General features: G+C 39.5%; 1 protein-coding gene across 2 annotated transcripts in view; it reads left to right on the top strand.

The window, feature by feature from the left end:
- Positions 1 to 20,013, top strand: part of lnpep (leucyl/cystinyl aminopeptidase) — a 35,691-nt gene that overhangs the window by 6,090 nt on the left and 9,588 nt on the right. The window contains exons 4-22 of one of the 2 annotated variants that reach the window (XM_054772286.1): positions 1,942 to 2,053; positions 2,652 to 2,891; positions 3,891 to 4,081; positions 4,171 to 4,309; positions 5,996 to 6,130; positions 6,214 to 6,334; positions 6,421 to 6,572; positions 6,654 to 6,767; positions 6,847 to 6,978; positions 7,073 to 7,207; positions 7,288 to 7,448; positions 7,545 to 7,633; positions 7,733 to 7,916; positions 7,975 to 8,131; positions 9,709 to 9,893; positions 10,083 to 10,244; positions 13,163 to 13,303; positions 13,377 to 13,458; positions 13,548 to 13,675. In XM_054772286.1, coding sequence (XP_054628261.1) covers positions 1,942 to 2,053; positions 2,652 to 2,891; positions 3,891 to 4,081; positions 4,171 to 4,309; positions 5,996 to 6,130; positions 6,214 to 6,334; positions 6,421 to 6,572; positions 6,654 to 6,767; positions 6,847 to 6,978; positions 7,073 to 7,207; positions 7,288 to 7,448; positions 7,545 to 7,633; positions 7,733 to 7,916; positions 7,975 to 8,131; positions 9,709 to 9,893; positions 10,083 to 10,244; positions 13,163 to 13,303; positions 13,377 to 13,458; positions 13,548 to 13,675 — 2,760 coding nt within the window. Of the gene's footprint in view, positions 1 to 1,941; positions 2,054 to 2,651; positions 2,892 to 3,890; positions 4,082 to 4,170; positions 4,310 to 5,995; positions 6,131 to 6,213; positions 6,335 to 6,420; positions 6,573 to 6,653; positions 6,768 to 6,846; positions 6,979 to 7,072; positions 7,208 to 7,287; positions 7,449 to 7,544; positions 7,634 to 7,732; positions 7,917 to 7,974; positions 8,132 to 9,708; positions 9,894 to 10,082; positions 10,245 to 13,162; positions 13,304 to 13,376; positions 13,459 to 13,547; positions 16,668 to 20,013 lie in introns of those variants that run through there. The other variant, XM_054772287.1, reaches the window with a different exon arrangement.

Below are 20,013 nucleotides of genomic sequence, written 5' to 3'. Positions count from 1 at the left end.
TTGCTGGACTTTTTATATAAAAATGGTATTTGTAATGCTACAATTTATTTCAAACATGCTTAACAAAGTTACTATAAGGAACGTCATATGTTTACACATGCACAATTCAACATGATTAAAAGGACTGTGAAGAAGCAGAACCTCTCTGTGTCTCAGCAAGTACAGTGGTACCTCAGTTAACATCCAACCTGGTTAGCATGTTTTTCAGTTAACATCCAAACATTTTGCTAAAATTTTGCCTTGGCTTGCGTTTGCCTGCTTGTTTAGCATCCGTCCGATTTGTTTACATCACCATCTTGGATCAAGCAGCGAAGATTAAATCTCTTGATACTTGCGCGTGATCGTGCAAAGCATTGTGGGCCACGGGCGCCATTTTAGAGCAGTAGTGTTTGTTTATATCAAGTTTGCTGCGCTAGAGAGAGATACACGAAGTAACAAAATACATGGACCGCATAAATGACCATGGCGATGGACCAAATTGAGAAAGGGTGACCTCAGAATTTTAAGGGCTTAAACAGGAGACGTCATTTCAGAAGTATGGTTCAGTGGTGGCTCCGTCATCAGCTGCAGTGCACGCACACATACATGCATACACATCTCCGGTTCCCGCGTAACTGTCTATCAACCTAGCGTCGCATCGAGGGTGACACTGTGTTTCTGCATTTTACATCCATAACACGCATTTCTGGTTGCAACACCATAACATAATCATTCAACTTACTGTAGCATGTTTGCGGCAGGGAGTCAAACAAAGCACACTTATCCTTGCCGGTGCACTTTCGCGATGTCACTTGCAGCAGCGGTTGTGGTTGTTTTTTTTTTCATTTTCTATATTAAACGGCAAGATACATGTTTATGGTTCTTGACGGTTGATATTTAGTTAGATGTATTTTTTTTTACATTTTTGCCAAATGTGGTTGCAGCAGAATAATATGTTTATTTTGTGTTACTTTGTTAATTGATGTTTATGTGGGGGTTATGATGGGGGTTATGGGGGTTATGATGCTTATGATGTTAAATGTTCAGTTGTCAATTCATTTGTAATCATTTTTGCATCATTTTCTGCATGTAAAACTAAAATTATTGTCTATGAAATGTGTTTTATGTTAACATTTTTGGGTGTCTAGAAAGGAATTAATTGGATTTACATTGTTTTCTATGGGAAAATTTGCTTTGGTTTGAGTCTGACCTTATGTATTAATGATGTTAACCAAGGCACCACTGTACAGATGTATATTCACTTCCTATGTTTAAAGCTGCTGGATGTCACTGGATCAAAGTTAAATTTTTTTCAAACAAAAACTATAAGAACACCACCAAAGGCTAGCATCTGTTATCAATAGTGGTTTAAGAGAACAGAATAAACAGATAAAAAAAACCTAAATGTCTATATTTGTCACAATTAGAAGTTAAACTTTTTCAAAATTACTTTTCAGGCCAAGTAAGTCGACTGGCATTCAGGCTTACTGTCTTGTGCAAATGGACATGCCTGTTGGCATGCACGTTACAAAAGAGAGAAAAGAGTGAAAGCATTTAAAAACGGATGCTTTGGTGGTTGCTATATTCCTGTTGAACCGCTGAGTGAAATCATACACTTTTCCAAACACTGCTTTTGTAACCTTATCTTTTTGGTGCGTGTTTGTATTAAAGGGTGGTGTAGCTTACATGGTCGGACAACAATGCTTGCAGCTCGTTCAAATATGAGCGCCCTCTAAACCGCTGCAGACAGCAGCTTTAACATGTTCATATATTAACATTTTCTAATTGGAAAGAAAATAATAAAAACAGTGTGTACTAATAAATAAATGATTGAATAATGAAAGAATAAATGTTAGCGTAAATACTGACAGAAACATTGTATAATGAATGAGTGAAAACAGAATATATAGTTTACTACTGATTTAGCTGTACTGTACTTGATTTAACTCTCCTCTCCCCTAGATCTTGTTCACCTCCCTCAGCCCGCACCACAGTTGTTTGTGTGTTATTTCTGGTAATAGTGGCCTCCATGACCATGGTATTGTACTTTTTGCCTGGGTGCACCTTTACTAAGGTAAGAGAAAAGTAGTGAGTGTGTGTTATTTTTTTTGCACATTTTATTTGTCATTCTTGGGCTACGCAACGTTCACAGTGTAGGGTATGATACCCAATTCAGATTTTTTGTGTAAATCAGATTTTTTACGTGGTCGTTCACATTACCAAACAAATGCGACTTTTAATGTGAAAGCAAAGCGTCTGGAAAGTGACGTGCATGCGCAAAAGCACGACATCACTTGCATTGCCGTGTGTTTACGGAAGTAAAGATTGCGGCAGGGTGTGCTCTAATGATGTGCGATACCATTGATTTAATTTCCAATCCAATACTGGGTAAAATTCTGTCTGGTATTGGCGATACCGATCCGATACTATGTGCAAATTCACATAATGTGTCTGGTAAATTTTAAAAAGTAGTGTACAGTATTTCAAATCATAGCATAAAGAATACAAGGCATCATAGTAATTTATTGATTTGTTTTAAACCCAGAAGTATACCGAGGTAGTGTGTGGAAAAAAATAATAATTTGGAATTGATCTGCAGTGTGAACATTTCTCTGGCTGTCTTGACATATTTGATTATATTATTTTTTTTTTTTGTTTATTTATTTTTGCAGAAGGGTTGCCCAAAACCAGATAACAAGACGTCTAATGGCACTGATGGCGAACTCTTCCCCTGGGCACAATTTCAGCTTCCTCGCAGCATAAGTCCTCTCAGCTATGACCTCACCTTGAGCCCTGACTTCGACAACATGGCTTTTACTGGCCACGCTGTCATTAACATGTCAGTACTTCACAACACCAAACGCATTGTCTTGCACAGTGCTAATCTCAACATTACCAAAGCTACTTTCAAGGTGAGACTGCACCAGATAAAGCTTTTTAATCTATCTGACCAGATTAATCTACATGGATTAATTGTAGATTTTTCAATTCATTAATGATGAGTGCTATTGCCCATGGCCGGCAGTAGGCAATTCCAAAGGCCCCTGGCAAATAGTTAATTATTAGGTCTGTCACGATAAATTGAAAAAAAAACAAGGTTGATCATTTTTACAGCTCGATAGTGCATATACTGTATGCCTGTTCCTTTTCTTCGTCTCGCTGTACCACACAGGCTGGATGACAAGAGGGTTCACTCTGGATGTGTCTGTGTGCATTGGTTCTATAGTAGAATGAACCGAGAGAGTGAACTCTCCTGTCAGCCATTCAACCTCTTTGTCCCAGTATGTGGAGGCGGGGCCTACTAGTGAGTGGATACACAGAGTGCTAGCAGTTAGCAAATTAGCAAGTAAACACTAATATGAATGAAGGCACATATATAGTCTGAAATCAACAGTTATAATAAAAAACTACAAGCTCCTCTAAATCACCTGGCGAGATAGGAGACCCCTGTGAAAGTATCACCATCCTAAGGCTGGACACAGTATGTGTTTATATTCATTCAATTTAACGACACACAAACACGCTGGCATTGATAGGCGTTGCCTGTGGCAAGCTGAAGCCATTGAGGTTTTACAGATTAGTTTTGATTCTTGCGGCAATACGGGACAAAGTGCGTCTCTTGTCGGCTCAATACAGATGTTGGCAACTGTCTGTGACACGGCACACATGTAGGGTTTGCTGCCGCACACAGATCAGTTTTTGTGATTGGATTTGAAAGGCATTTGTCGGCATATGCCGATGACATGTTTGTTACAGAAATAGTCCGATATTGATTGGTGGCCGATTGATCAGCGCATCCCTGCAAAACATGCTTTAAACACTCCAGATTAATATGAACTAGGAATAGTAGTAGATTTGAACATTTTGATTTGTCGTTTACAACTTGTTAACCTAAGCTTCTTCTATTCCAGCTTGGTGACGGGGACGCCAGTGAAGTTGCTATTCTCGAATACAAACCCAGACAACAGATTGCTGTTAAGTTCTCTGAAGACCTGAAGGCAGGACAGAACTGTGTGCTGACTCTGGATTACACTGCTGACCTATCACACGCCTATAATGGTTTCTACAACAGTTCCTACACTGATGAAGTTGGTCACAAAAGGTGTACCATGCTATCTGTTTTTACTGTTATGCAATAAAATTCAGCATTTTTGTGTGACCATTCTCATATACTATACTTTTTTTCTCCAGGGTTCTAGCAGCTACCCAATTCGAGCCACTCTATGCTCGGATGGCCTTCCCTTGCTTTGATGAGCCATCATTCAAAGCCACTTTTAAGGTTAAAATCAACAGGAAACCAGAATACATGGCCCTCTCCAATATGCCCAAGGTACTGTGTTGGTAGTTATAAATCTTTTTATAGAGATTTTTGTCCTAAGATGTTGTGACATGTAGAATAGAAAAGATAATAAAAGTAGGGCTTGTCGGCCTGGCAACCCTGTGATAAAACAGGAGAGGTGCTCTAACAAAGCTCCATACTTTCCTCCTGGTGGTATTGTCTATTTGCACATAAACAAGATAGTAAAGGAAAAATGAATTTTAAAATGGAAGTTCGCAATCCAATTAACGACACTACTGGCCTTCCCTCCACTGTCAATGAGTGCATTGGCTGCTTTGAAATAATCTAGTAGTCACATCACAGCGATTATGCTGATGTATCCAAAACAAAGTTGTAGCAATTATAAACATGTAAGGGAACAGTTGGCATAAAAGATAACCTGCGACAACAGTATTTATTCATTGGCAACAACATTAGGTCTACATGCATCACCTAATGGATTTTTTTCTAGTTTTGCCTTAATGGGATAGTTTGGATTTTTTGATATGAAGTTGTATGACATTCCCATCAGCAGTGTGGTGCATCAACGGTGACTTACCCCCCAGTTCGTCCCGTGAGCCGAGTTCTAGTCGGATTTCCGTGATGAGGAACGTAGTTCTGGTTAGTTGGTGGGGCCACTTAAGTAAAGAGTTTGGCTTCTCAAAACAGCATGCGGTCAGTAATACATTTGGGGGGGGATGAGTCACAGCCACGCATGTAAACACTGTGGAACATATAAACAACAATGGACAGGCAGTGATACGACAGGAGAGAAAGTAACACCCAGCATATTTATCTTTTTTTATGTTAAAGCTTTGGTATCTGGAGTCATTTTTGATCCTTCTGTGACTTAAGCGCTACAGTTGTCCCTCACTTATCGTAGTTAATTGGTTCCAGACCCGACTACGATTAGTAATACTAAATAAGCAAAGAGGATTTCATATTAATAAATGGAATATTTTCGTAGTTACAGCATAGAAAACCTGGTTTTTTTTTTACCATTATTAGAGCACTTTAGACACGAAATAACACCCCTACACACACACACATACACACACACACACACACACACGCACTTTTACACTCCTGTTATTCTTTGTGTACACTACATTGCACAACTGTAATGCGCAGGCTACAAGATCACTGCAGAGATACAAGAGACAGCGCTTTAAACATAGCATGCTATCGAGCTAACTATTTAGCCTTCAATTTGTTTATAGTAAACTTAATAAAGGGCTTCAAACGGAGTGGGGAAGAAGGACAAAGTAAGAAGCCAAAAACTTACCACTTCCACACAGAATGGGTGGAGAACTCTTTTTCCACTCTATCATGTCGGACATGCCTGACTGACTCCATGTGGTCCGTGTGAAGTTAATATAATCTATGTCGTTTCTCATCATTGTAATATTACTGATGCCTAGTGACCAGAATACTACATTTAACACATTTAACACATTTAATACTCAGTAGTTTTTGACTAATAATAGGCAATAGTCAACTATGAAACAACAATCATTTATTAATTAATTTTAAAAAAAGTGATAGAATGAGGGAGTGATGTTCAAACCACGATGTAGCGAGGGACAACTGTATTTATATACATGTAACAGAACACCTCATCAGTCTGAGAAGAAGTTTGTTTTAGACAGTTTAGTTAGTTTTTGTGGATTAACTTTGTCTTATTGTGCTGTATTTCAGGTGAAGACAACGTCCCTTGCCAATGGCTTGATGCAGGACGAATTTGCAAAGACCAAAGTCAAAATGAGCACCTACTTGGTAGCATTCATTGTTGGTAACTTCACCCCCACCAGCAAAAACGTCTCTGACATTTTGGTAGGTTTGACTTGTATGCTTTTTCATTTGACATTCAGTCAAACTGACATAATATATATGTGTGATGTGAATGTGTGTTTTAGGTGTCCGTGTACAGTGTTCCAGAGAAGAAGAATCACACGGACTACGCTCTAGACACAGCATCCAAACTACTGGAGTTTTACAACGACTTCTTTGATATTAAATATCCTCTTCAGAAACTAGGTGAACATATGCAGAAACTTTTCCCCTGCTCGTGTTTCTTGTTCACAAAGTGTTCATATCCTCCTGTAATTTCTGTCTTTTGTCAGACTTGGTAGGCATTCCAGACTTTTTGGCAGGAGCCATGGAGAACTGGGGTCTGATCACCTTTAGAGAGACCACCCTGCTGGTGGGGACAAAATCCTCTCCTCTGGAAAAACAAGTTGTTGCTTCGGTCATCGCTCATGAGCTGGCTCATCAGGTACTTATTATGCGTTACCGTTCATTGGCATGTAGTGAAAGGTGATGACGTGTGTGTTATAATTGAGCTCTTGTGTTCCAGTGGTTTGGAAACTTGGTCACAATGAGCTGGTGGAGTGACCTTTGGCTCAATGAAGGCTTTGCCACCTACATGCAGTATATGTCACTGCAGACAGTGCTCCCACAGCTGGACATTGTAGGTGCAAACTATACACACCTACAGTATATGAAAATATAGAATTTTCGCTATGTGCTTATGTAGTGTGTGTTTTCAGGGCAACTTGTTCTTAGCAATGAGGTTCCGTGCCATGGACAAAGATGCACTCAACTCCTCCCACGCCGTGTCTACTGAAGTCAACACAGCAGAGCAGGTGGAAGAGATGTTTGACTCGGTCTCCTATGAGAAGGTGCACTTTATATGTATTTATGGTCCCCATCTACTGAATGCCTTGTTACTTTTAAACTGTAGCTGTGACGATATGTCGTGCCTTGATCTTCCAGGGGGCGTCCATTCTTCTGATGTTGAACGCCTCCTTGCCAGGTGATCAGCAGTTCAGAAAAGGTATCATTCAGTATCTGAAACAGTTCAGTGGATTAAACACAGACACCGATGACCTCTGGAACAGTCTTACAGAGGTAAATAATTAGTGCTTATTCCAAAAAATGTTCCAGATGACGCATCAAATGACATGTATTGTTTTCCTTTCTGTCGTAAGGTTGAAGTCCCAAATCAGCATCCCAATGTGTCAGAGATGATGAGGTCATGGACATACCAGAAAGGCTTCCCATTGGTCACTGTGTCCCGCAAGGGGGATCAAGTGACCTTAACACAGGAGCACTTCCTGCTCAAGTCGGACAACACCTCACACTCCTCCAGGTGGGGTGCATCCTCCTCTTCTTCTTCTTCCTCCTCCCATTCATAGTATGTGCATATAGAAAGTCAAATTCATTGTAATTTTGCACTCCTATTTAGCATGTGGACTGTTCCAGTGACGTATGTGAATGACAGCTGTAGTTTGTCTCCGGAGTGTGCACAGTTGTTCACTCTGAGTACCAAGTCAGGTGAATCAAAAAGTTTGAATCCACTCCATTAAGTTTACATGCATGTACAGTACATGTTCAATGCTAATCCAGTCTAGGTCTTTTGCTGTATTTTCTCAGGGACTCTTAAGGTGCCAGAAAGTGTGAAGTGGTTGAAGCTGAACTACAGGAACACAGGCTTCTATATTGTCGACTATGGAGACGAAGGCTGGGGTGCTCTGAGAGACGCTCTGTCTAACAACTTCGAAGTTCTTACACAGGAGGACCGTGCCTCTCTGATACACAACATCTTCTCTCTCTCCAAGTAGGTTTGCAAATTTTTCACTGTTTCTTTCCCTCTTTAACTGTTGTGTCTTTATCAGACTGGGACGTGTGTCCTTCCGTCAAGTCCTCAGCCTCCTAAACTACATGCCCAATGAAACTGAGACGACTCCTGTGAGAGAGGCCTTGCTGCAGCTCAACAACGTTTACCATCTGCTCCACAAACGATACGAACAAGGCCTTGTCACTCGCATGAAGGTGCACACATATACAAGTATTAATTTAAAAATTGAGATACAAAAATTAACAGGACTGTGCACAAAAAGAAGAGAAAAACAAATTTCAGTACCCCAAAATAAATTAATTTTACCTGTCCGAAAAAGAATAAGAATAAGAAGAAGTAAAGCACATATCTAGTCCTACCCCTTGTTGTTGTTTATTTAATTAATATACATAATTATTTAATTAACTCCATACGTGATAAGTAGTACCTTGGCAGCTGCTCTACAAGGACATTCCAAAATATAGCAGCATGAAACACAGTTGGTTCAACAAATGCAAGGCATGCTGAGAAGCTCATGCACAACCTTTCCCAGCATGCAACAGTATCAACTTGGCATTCTATTTTTTCGCGGTTTGAATTTTGCGGCTTCACTTTATTGTGGTTTTTCAAAAATGTATGAATAACTCATGCTGTTTTGTGGTTGAATATGGCCTATTATTAGTCAAGAAAATGTGCATGATTAAGTAAATGTTACCTAAACCTTTGCCAAAAGGCATTCAGAAGATGCATTCAAAGACGCTGTGAATGATATGCAGTATTCTACACTGGTCACTAGGTGCCAGTAATGTTACTGTAATGTTTGGTGAGGCACAAAAGCATCACAAGCCACTCCAAGCTAAAACTTAATTCTGAACCTGAGCTCTTAAATCCTTATTTTCTGTTTCTACTATATTGGGTAATACGAGTGTTACGGTGGCTATAAGAGTGTTATTTTCCTGTCTCGAGGGTTCTAACAATGTTAAAAATCGTATTTAGAAGGTCGTAAACAGGTTTTCTACTTTCTACGCTGTAACTCCAAAAGTACAGTATTTGATTTACAAATAAGGAATCTTACTTTGTGGAAATTCACTTAACACGGTCGAGTCTGGAACCAATTAACCGTGATAAACGAGGGATTTTTAGATTATTAGAATTTTTTGTTGAAACTGTGCGTTAAATCAACACAATGTATATTTATGAGGTATATTTATTTATTATATATTTATGACGTATACGACACCTAAAGTTGCACACAAACTTAGTCAACCCTCATTGGAAATTTTATTTGATTTTTTATTAAATATTATTATTTTATTTTATAAAATGTTATTTTTACAATGTCGGTTGAGTAATTTCAAGGGCAAGTGTAAGTACGTAAGCCTTGTTTACACCAAATAGTACAGTTCATTATGGTACAGGGTGCAAAATGTGTTATGTTAGAAGTTTTTAAACAGTACCAAAATAACTGATCAAAATTTGTTTCGGTACCCCGCTATTACTCTATTACTACGACTTGGTGGAAACAACACTTAAGACATCATTTAATGGGGGGCTTCTCTGGATTCTCATTCATTGTGACATTAGTTTTCATGAACAGCTTAACATGTACTGTAGCTTTTACTGGCTGATTTCCTCGTCCTTTAATTTGTTGATTACTTAGGACACATTTCATTCAGTTACTTGCTAATATACTATATGTGAACATTTGGTTTATTTAAGATGTTAACAAGTTTAATTCTCCCACAGCAGGTGAAATACTAACCTTGCATAACTTGCACTGGGATATTTGCAGTTGTACATTCTGAATCACTTTGGTGCGCTGATGGAGAACCAAACATGGACCAAGGAAGAGAGTGTGTCCAAGCAGGAGTTGCGTTCAGCCCTCCTGGAGACAGCTTGTTATCTGGGTGAAGAAAAATGCATGCAGCAAGCCAAAAAGCAGTTTAAGAAGTATGTCGACTCCAATGGAACCACCCAGTGAGTATAAAAACACATAGGAAACGTTTGGTTGTTAGAGCTGGGGTTATCACAATTCACATCTTTTAAAATATAAATACTGTTTTACTACAGACAGACGAAGATGGTTGGTTGAATGGATACTTGATATTGGGAAGCAAACCAGAACCTTAAATACGTTATTGTGGTGTTTTCTTTTTTTGTTGTTAGGATCCCAGGCGATCTGCAGCGAGTTGTATTCAGTGTGGCTGCTCAGTCCGTTGACGACTGGGGAACACTGCTCACCATGTATCAGTATGCCACCTATGACTCAGAGAAGGAGAAGATGCTACAAGGATTAGCTTCCACTCAGGACACACCCAGTATTATATGGTAAGTGTAGTGCCAGAACTATGGTACATTTATCAGAACATTACATATTTGCTAATGAGCTGTTTAAAGTTTGCATTTATAGTTTGTCAATTTTGTTTTTCTAAATTGAGTCTTGAGTTGGAAAGGTTTAGAAACTCTGCCTTATATGTATTTATATGCACTTTGATTTTTTTTCTGCATTTAAAACTATATATATATATATATATATATATATATATATATATATATATATATTTAGATTAGATTAGATTAGAATAGATTTTTTGGACTTGTGTGGTATCTTTTGCCTTGATTGACATATTCAGTTCATTTGTTAATCTGTTAATACATATACAATTTCAATAATAATAATAATATTAGGGCTGTCAAATGATTAAAAAAATCATCAGATTAATCAGTTTTTGAATTAATTAATCATAATTCATCACCATTCATCAACTATGTGTGAAACATACCCATTTTTACTGTATTTAATGCAGAGAAAGATCAATGACTATAAGGATTATATATATTTGTAAGTATTAACAGCTCCAAATGAACTGAATATGTGAAGTCTAAAAATGTATTTGTCGAACACTAGTCTCTTTAGTAGTAGAACATTTTAATCAGGGGTTGTGTTCAAAGACATCATGTCATTTAAGGTAAATTGATTATTTTCAGAGTAATCTCCAGCATACTTAAATGTAGCAAATTGTACATCTGAATGAATTCAGTTGTAGCTTGAAAATGGTTAGAGATGAAGGCATACTGTAAATGAGGAAAAAATCATCAGTATGACCCAAAGTTTGTGACGGGGAGTAAATGCACTCATCTAATTAGCATATTATGACATCACCAGGCTCAGGAATTGTCAGATCCCTGTCACGATACCCAACAAGCTCATCAAAATGTCTGATCCACTTGTGATACTCTTCCTCATCTCTCATGCAAACACAGCCATCATCATCATCATTTAGAGCGGGATCTTGAACAAAACTGCTGCCTTCTCCATTTGACAGCCCAAAAATACTGTGTGTGTGTATACAGTCAAACCTGTCTTAGCGGCCACCTTTATAGAACGGCCGCCTGCCTATAGCAGCCACTGAAAAATCCCCAGCAGCAAATTTACATGTTATAGACCCTGTGTATAGCAGTCACCTGTCCAACGCGGCCAGCGGCCACCATTTTGTCTCCCTTGGTCAATATCTGACTGCATATAGCGGCCAAATTACCGACTCAAGTAGAAGCTTCATGCACAAAAAAGTTTCGTTTTTCAATCAATGAAGCCGTCGTGTGTAGACTTTAATTACTGAGTCCTAGCTCAGTCACAATCATTCACAAGATCCACACAAATTGTCAGTTGTTCCACATAAAAAAGCAGTCTTCTTTTGAGCTTGCTATTTCCTGGTCAAACATGTAACTTTAAGAGCATTTGCACCAAAACACAACAAATTAGGCTGGGAACAGGACGTGCTCCCAGCTCCCAGCGACGCTACAATAAAAAAAAAAAACATACGCTAGCATGCATGCGGCAGCGGGAGCAAAACTGAGTTCGATTGTACTTAATTGAAGTATTTTAGAATGTACTCACGTTATTTTTGATCAATCCTCATCCACAAATTCATCAAAGTCCTCATCTTCTATATTCGACACAAAAAAGCCGTCTTCTTTTCCGTTCGCTACTAGTCTGTTAACTTGTCAGTGTTATTCAGCTCCGAAGCAAAGAAGGAAACCTCTCCTGTTGCTTTTGCCAACTTTATTTATTGAACGCGGCCACCAGACAGCAGCTCAGAACACACATGCATCTCTCAGCATCGTCTCTCCTTCCTGCTTGCCCACAAGGCAAAGGTTAAACAAGTCCTACTACATAGCTGTCCAGCCAATACCTGTAAGAAATTACACCGTTTATTTCCTGGTGTGAGACAATGTGCACAATGTGTGTCAATACTGTAATGCTTGTTGTGGGGAAGGAGAGACTCACGTCGCCGATGCACTTTAATGGCTTTATTAACAGCGGAGAAGACTGCAGGACTTTACATCCACACCAACATAAACACACTTCCCAACTCTCTCGAAACTCACAGCTAGCACTGAGCCTAGCTCTCCTGCTCGGGACGCCCACCGTCACTTCCTGATGAACTAAAGCTGTAAAAAGTAAAATATAAAAAACAAGCGTAAGACATTACTAGCACAGCTTTGTTCTGTGGGTCGTGGATATATTCTATCAGTTCTTATTAAGCCTCTAGCTTCCTTTTAGTAAGTAAAAACCTTGTCTATGACTGCACTACATTGTCATGTAGACCTACAAAGTACACTTGGAAGAACAAGAGGTGAATAAATGTATTGCAACTGATGTGAAACTGATGAGGGGTAGGATTAAATAAGCTTTGCTTCTTCCTACTCCTTTTTGGACATGCAAAATTGTGAATTGTACTACGTGATGTGCTACTGTTTGACTCATATGCATGTTCAGGATGAATTAAAACCATGACCCATGAACCATGATAATAACAAGCCTAGTAGTGCTGTACAACTTTTATCTGCAGTCCGCAGTGCCCTCTACTGGTCAACATTATTATTATTATTATTTTCCCTTTTTTTTCTTTTTTTTCCCTCTACTGGTCAACAATCAAACTGGACGCCAACCTGTCTATAGAGGCCACCTGTCTATAGCAGCCACTTTTGCAGACTCCCTCTAGTGGCCGCTATAGACAAGTTTGACTGTGTATATATGTGTATATAGTATATGTATATATATGTATGTATATATATATATATATATATATATATATATATATATACACATTTAGAAATTCCAGAGTTTTTGCATGTGAGCGGTGATTTGTTTGACTTTGTTTGACGGTTGTTGAATGCACCATCTTACTTACTCTCACTTACTAAAATGCATTTGACACTTATTACGCTCTTGTCGTTTGCAGGCTTCTCAGTGCAGGCTTGAAGGGCAACATCATTCCGACACAGGAGCTTCCGTTAGTCATCAGCACTGTCTGCAGAAGCTTTGCTGGCAACTTGTTTGCTTGGGATTTCATTCAGGAGAACTGGAACCAGCTCATAGAAAAGTGCGTGGACTGAAGGAGAGCTTTGTTTGCATATTAAGATGAAACTGGTGTTAATTGGTGTTTTTGCTTGCAGGTTTCCAGTAGGTTCCTTTGCCATCCAAAGAATAATCAAGTCTGCCACTTCTCAGTTCTCCACACAGTCTCATCTTAATCAGGTAGCTGTGCTGACATTTAAACAATATTCGTGTATGTTTCAGTGGGTGTCATGTTCTGTTATGTTATGTTTGATGTGTGTTTTGTACAGGTGCAGAGTTTCTTGTCCAGCCTGAAGGAACGCGGCTCTCAGTTGCGGAGCGTGCAGGAAGCGTTGGAAACCATCCGACTGAACCAGCGCTGGATGGAGAGAAACCTTCCTTCGTTTCATAAATGGCTGTAAGGCAGGCACAACCTCCATTTTCCTCTCCACTCCTGCCCGCATTTAACGTGGCCCACTGGCGCACGTTGTCAAGACAACTTTTTGCACTATTGTCCTAGCTCTGTTTAACCAGGTCTGAGTACGAGTCAGTGTTCGAGCTGGCTGGACCGGGTGATCTTCTCATGTATTGCTCCTGTGAGATGTTAGCAAGCTCAGGACGGCTCTGATTGTATCTGACAGCGTGATGTCAGGTCTAAACACTCCTCACACTTGAAGCTGTCAACCAAACCTTACAACAGACAATCGTGCTGTCCAATTTGCTTTACAGACACTTGTCTCCATCAGCCTTTTTCCAGCCATTGCATGAGCTGGTCAAGCTCTGCTCCTAAAAGTAATATGAAGAATGACAACGTTACAGTATTTTCTGCCCATAAGACCTGGACTGTCTCTTTGCTTTAATATATTGACTCTGCTGTCAGGGATTCCTCATGGGCTTGCTGCCTAACTGAGAATTGTTTCCTCATGGTAAAATCTACAGTATCAAGATCAGCCTGTAATTATGCATTCTGTATATTCATGGAACCTGGAGCATCTGTTGTCATTACTAAGATAGACGTTGGCTGAATGTGCAGGGGAAAAAAAACTTCCCACTATGTACAGTAGATGGCGCAGTACACCACATTGACTTCATTGTTTCCATTTCTCTCCAAATCCTGGTTTGATATATTTTAAGAGCAGTGATCACTCCGTTCATTCTTGTAGTTCCCATAGTTGTAATGTAAAAATATTTGACTCCACAACAGCAGTTTGGACATGCTGTTTTATCTTAACACATTTGACGTGACTCAACCTGCCTTTAGCCTTCGCTTGTGTACATAGAATGTAAAGAGGGCATTTATCGCGAGAATTTGATTCAGGCTCTTGGCCAAACACCTTTTACTGTGTTTCTTGGATGCATACCACCGCTGGGAGGTCGCTTGCTGAGGAATTGTTTGTTTAAGGGCTAAGAATGTTTATATGGTTTATGTGACCTCATCTTGATACAAAGGTTTAAAGTTACTCCAGCTCCAGAGTATAGAGCTGTCTGGCTATTTGTTATCTTTACTTGACCCCCAGCACACCCACACCCCGTTTTGTTGGTTCCCAAATGTATTAGTGACAGATGTACAGATAATCATTTTTATCATACACATTTAACATCTTCTCACAGTACAGGAGTTACCATGTATGTTCCAGGTTACCGTGTTCCATTTAAAAGCACAGCGTATCCAATTTAATATGCACCTTTTGTGCATTTTTTTAGTCTCTAGTGACAGTGTAAAAACAGTCACTGCAATGATGTGGAATGAGACAGGAGATGAGATAACATCATGAGGCGTAAACCTTGCAGAAGCTCTGACAAAGTGCAGCTATGCTGAAGATACACATCACGTCACGGGACTCAATCATCAGCACATCATCTGAATGTTTCTGATGAACCGAGCAGGGTTTGCACCCGTCGTGAAAAGCATTCACACAATGATGCTTTGTTGAAATTAAGAAAACACTGAGAAATTGTTGTTGTTGTTGTATGAGGTGTTTTGTGAGGGTTAAAGTTCCCTGGGGGAGCTATATCTGTGTGTGGCTCAGGGCGCACAGTGTTGTCTCACACTGGTTCCCATCCCTAAACTGCTCCTGCGCCCTCTAGCCTTGAACACCCTGAGACACATTTACAAACATGTCATTCATTGTAAGTGCGTCCCACTTTCTTTTTATTATTAAAATGTACACTTGGGCATGCACAATCTAATTAGATCCAATAAGAGCCAAATGAAAAATTGTGCTTTTTGGATGACAATGCTCAATTTTGACAGACTGACACTGTCAGAGAATGTATGTATGGTTGTTATCTGCATGCAGTACACGATGCTGCCACAGAGTAAAAATTAATCACAGATTATCGTCAGATAGCATGCAAAAATTACACAGATTCCAAAAATGAAATGCTATCAATAACAGTAATAAATATTATAATAATAAACTTTTTATATAGCGTCTTTTACCAGACATAGTACTTGAAGTACTTTTCTGGCATCATTTCAGCTGTTGATATTCTAGCAGAAAAAGGCCATTCATGATTCCCATAAGGGTTGGGGCTGAGATAAATAATAATACTCCTGATTGCTCACCTTTCGACATACACATAGCAAAGAAATGTTAATGTGCGGCTGGCAGCATCGATAGAGTATGTAGAAAATCAAACATTCATATATATTCATTTGTCTGTGGCAGTCCAATGTAAATCTAGCATTGTGGTGCTGTTGTAAATGCTGTTTGCAGGATTAAACTACAAAACCTATTTCCATTTAACTTTTTCAAACATGTTGGTACAATATTTTTTTTTCACTTTTCACAGTTGCAGTCTGTTTGCATTGGGGCAATAGCCTGTCGGATGCGTTGAACTAAATTAAACTAAAGCCACAGTAACCGTTTTTCACAGAGATCTTGCAAAATAGACAAATGATACTACTGGGATACTACTACAAATGTTTGCTTTTATACGCAGAATCCCCCAGTCCGTCATTTGATAGGTGCGATGAGGTCAGCACCAATGTGTGGTTTGGTGAACAAAGCGCTTGTCAGACATACTGTATAAACTACAGGGTTGTAGAAGGCAAGTGTTGGCATTCTTCTCGTCTATGCCTCCTTAATGAGTTTGTCACTGGGACAGAAAGCATACTGTACACTATGTCATGAGCTCAAATTGATCAAGACATATTGGGGAGAAGAATGTTCACAGATTTGAGAATGTGTTTCAGAAGCATTTAACAAAAAAGTGCATCTCTTTTATTGTAGGAGCTTTATCAGAGGCTCTTATCTTACGATTCATCAGCAGCCATTGAATCATCGAGGAACATGACATGTGCAACGATCAGTAATGATGTCCTTTTTTTGCGTTGGGATTAAATGATTTCTATATTTCATTTTGGGGTGAGGTTGTGTGAACAAATAAAGTTTTCTTTATCTGGATCTGGATATTAATAATATTTTGTTGAACCCTATTTCCATCCAACCGTATCACACTACACTCACACCAGTGTTAGATTGAAATTCTACAATTCTAAACAATGGCAGTTCAACCATCTTGGAAAACTAAGGAAAAACTCTGTGTGGCTAAATGGACCTGAATTCCTGAAATGGCCAGTGGAGAAGTGGCCTAAAAAATTTGCAGCAGAGGTTACAACACACACGAGAGAACGTGTGGCAAACTCCAGAGAAGGGCATTCTCAGCATCACTAATGTGTCAAGAAACAACTTCAACTAAAAGAACGCCTGCTGGTGGAGCGGTCAAAAGCCTTTAGAGCCCCGAGTTGGTAAAGGTAATAGCCTTAGTATGGCAAGTCGCTAGGAGGTGAATCAAATTAATAAAAAGGAGAGGTGCGAGACCAAAGTGGGAGGTTGCCTACACAAAGGGAAAAGCCAAAAAAAGTTACATCAGTAGAAGAATGTGAGGATGCGCTGAGAGACCTCTTCCTCTCAGTCCAAAATGGCAAAGAAATTTCAACCACCACTCTTCATAGACAAGTAGTTTTCAAGGACAGAAGTGCTGGCCTCTTGATGTGTGGAAGCAGAATGCTCCAACCCCGCTTCTGCCTTCCAGTTTATGTCTGTTGACCTATTTGGGCTTTATGAAGTTAGGGATGTGGTAAAGAGGAGAGTCAAACTCATGGTATGGAGTATCGTATTCTGCAGCATGGCCTTGAGAGCTTTACTGTATATACTGATGTTGTTACCAAGCAGTTGTCTGACGTACAACAGACTCACATCACTGAGAAGACACCCGGATCAGAGCCTGGATCCAACTTTGTTGGGATCAAACCGCCTCTGGAGGAACTCTTTAAGTTTCAAACTGTCCTTGAGACATCCAACACCGAAGAGGAGGCTGCAAACAAAGCGGTCTTGGAAAATTCACCCAGCAAAATCACACCACAGAAACGGAGCAGCAGAGGTGGCGATGAAAATAATGAAACAGGCCCTCACCGACCTTGGTGGAGATCGGGTCCTAACATGGGAAGAATTCCAAACATTCCTTTGCATGGCTGTAAGAGCCCTCGTCACTGTGATACCTGTAGAGGAGCACGTGTAAACTGGCGTGACCTCCTTAGGTTCAAGAAGGTCTAGTGGGAGGTGTTTGGTCAATTTTACTGATTTGACCTATTTTGGTATATAATGTTGAAAATAAGCATCACTTGACTGGACATGTATTCATCAAAGGGTATGCTCATTTTTAAGAAGCCGTGCCAGTGTTGTCATTCTGGAGCCACAGGATGTTCAAGTCCGAGTCAAGTCTCAAGTCAAGACAATGAATACAATACAACAAATGCATTTTGAGTCGTTTTATTTAAAAAAAAAAAAAAAAGAGACCATTGTGACAAGACGTAGTCACAGAAAAAGAGTGCTGACATTGCATTTAGTCAGTGCATAGAAATGTAATCCACACATTAGTTGTGATTGGACGTTAATAGATGCATTCAATGACCCAGATTCAAAGGGAAAATATGTTGTCCTGCTGGAATTCTATAACTGTCATGTTAGTTGAATACTTCGAATGGGGACACATTTTACTCAACATGGTCACTGAAAATCTCAAGTATTTTTAAGTCATCAGGCTAAAGTCTGAGTTAAGTCCCGAGTCACTGATGTCAAAGTTGAAGTCTAGTTGCAAGTCTTTGATGACATTGTCAAGTCGAGTCGAGTCAACAAAATTGTGGCTCAAGTCCAAGGCACGTGACTCAAGTCCACATCTCTAAGATAATGCCGCAGCACGTGACAAACTCCAAGTGTTATCTGATTTGGAGACTGAAACCACGTTGAGCAATGTGCTGTAAAGTGCTGTAACAGTTTAAGGACAGTGGATGGCATCCCCTTTATTACAGATAGGAGGTATAGAAAAACACTCCCCTATTAAAATAGCAGGATTTTCTGATGTCAGTAATGAATTTATTACAAAAATTGTAATAAATACCCTTTATAAGTCTTCTGAGGGGAAATATATATACAGTATTAAAAATATCCAGTAAGCACACAGCAAAAAACGAACTTTGTTGCACCGCTTGGTTTTATGACATCATTCAGCCCTTTTGGTTAGGAGTCTGTAAGCGTGACATGTTGATGAGCAGTGACGTGCCGTCAAGGCAGGCAGGTGAGGCAAAAGCCTGCTATCTAATGTCTAACCCATAAGAACCCACGGTGACACGAGTGTAACAAGCACTTTGAAGGTCCCAGTCTCTTCCTTATAAGGCTTTAAGTCAGATTTTAACTTGTTAAGTCCCTAAGCGACACATACTAAACATCCTGGTGTGATGTGACTGTAGCAGGAAGTGACCTCTCCAAAATGCAGGTCTGGCCTGTGTGCAAACTTCAAGGAGGAAGCTATTTTCAAAGAGCTGTTTTTTGATACCACATGTAATTTCAAACACATTTCTTAGGTTCAATGCTTTGATAACATGTCCTAAATTACTTTCAACCTGGAATGACCATATTTGTTGAAGAAAGTAATATTAAAAAAGTAACAGAAATATTGCTGTAACATATATGTCACATCGGCTTTTTAGCCTTAAAATCAGAATGAAGAACCTGATGTGACCCATTTGTCACAATAACAAAAATGCTAATAATCCACCCAATTATTTTAGCTGTTTCAATTATATTAACATGAAATATGTTCTGCTGGTCAATTGAAAGTGTAATGAACAATTAGAAACACAAAATAATGTGAAAGTATTTGGTTTGTGTTACAAAACCATCTTTGCAAATCTGTACATCATGTTAACACATTTTTACTATCCTATGCCGATCCTACAAAAATTTAAATATGTTATTCTTGTTATTAAATATTCTATTATTCCGATTTCATTTGTAAGAACATGCGCTGCACTCTTTATGATGCACTGGAGGCCATTTTGGGAGATGATAGTTACATGAGGGATGTGACGATTGCTCAGATGAAGACCCTGATGACCCTCTTTACAATCCCAATAGTCAAGACAGGGAGAGTGACGAGTCAAGTGAGTGTGTTGATTCGGACAGTAGTGAATCAAGTACACTAGATGATGTACCGCAACCAGTGTACCAGTGTAAAAGAACTGGAAATACTGATTGGCCTCTACCTGTACATGGGTCTTTGCCAACTGACGGAAAATCGTGCATACTGGGAAAATGACACAAGGTGTCGCATGGCAGCTGAAGTCATGTCACGTAATCGTTTTCAGAACCTGCAGGAAACTCTGCATTTCATTGACAACACGGATGTATCAAACAGGCAAGCTACAGATTCCAGGCAGAGGTTGCCACTAGCCTCATTCTTTGGCAGGCA

Source organism: Dunckerocampus dactyliophorus, chromosome 4 (assembly GCF_027744805.1).
Source record: "Dunckerocampus dactyliophorus isolate RoL2022-P2 chromosome 4, RoL_Ddac_1.1, whole genome shotgun sequence".
Taxonomy (NCBI): domain Eukaryota; kingdom Metazoa; phylum Chordata; class Actinopteri; order Syngnathiformes; family Syngnathidae; genus Dunckerocampus; species Dunckerocampus dactyliophorus.
This window is presented reverse-complemented; position numbering and strand designations above follow the sequence as displayed.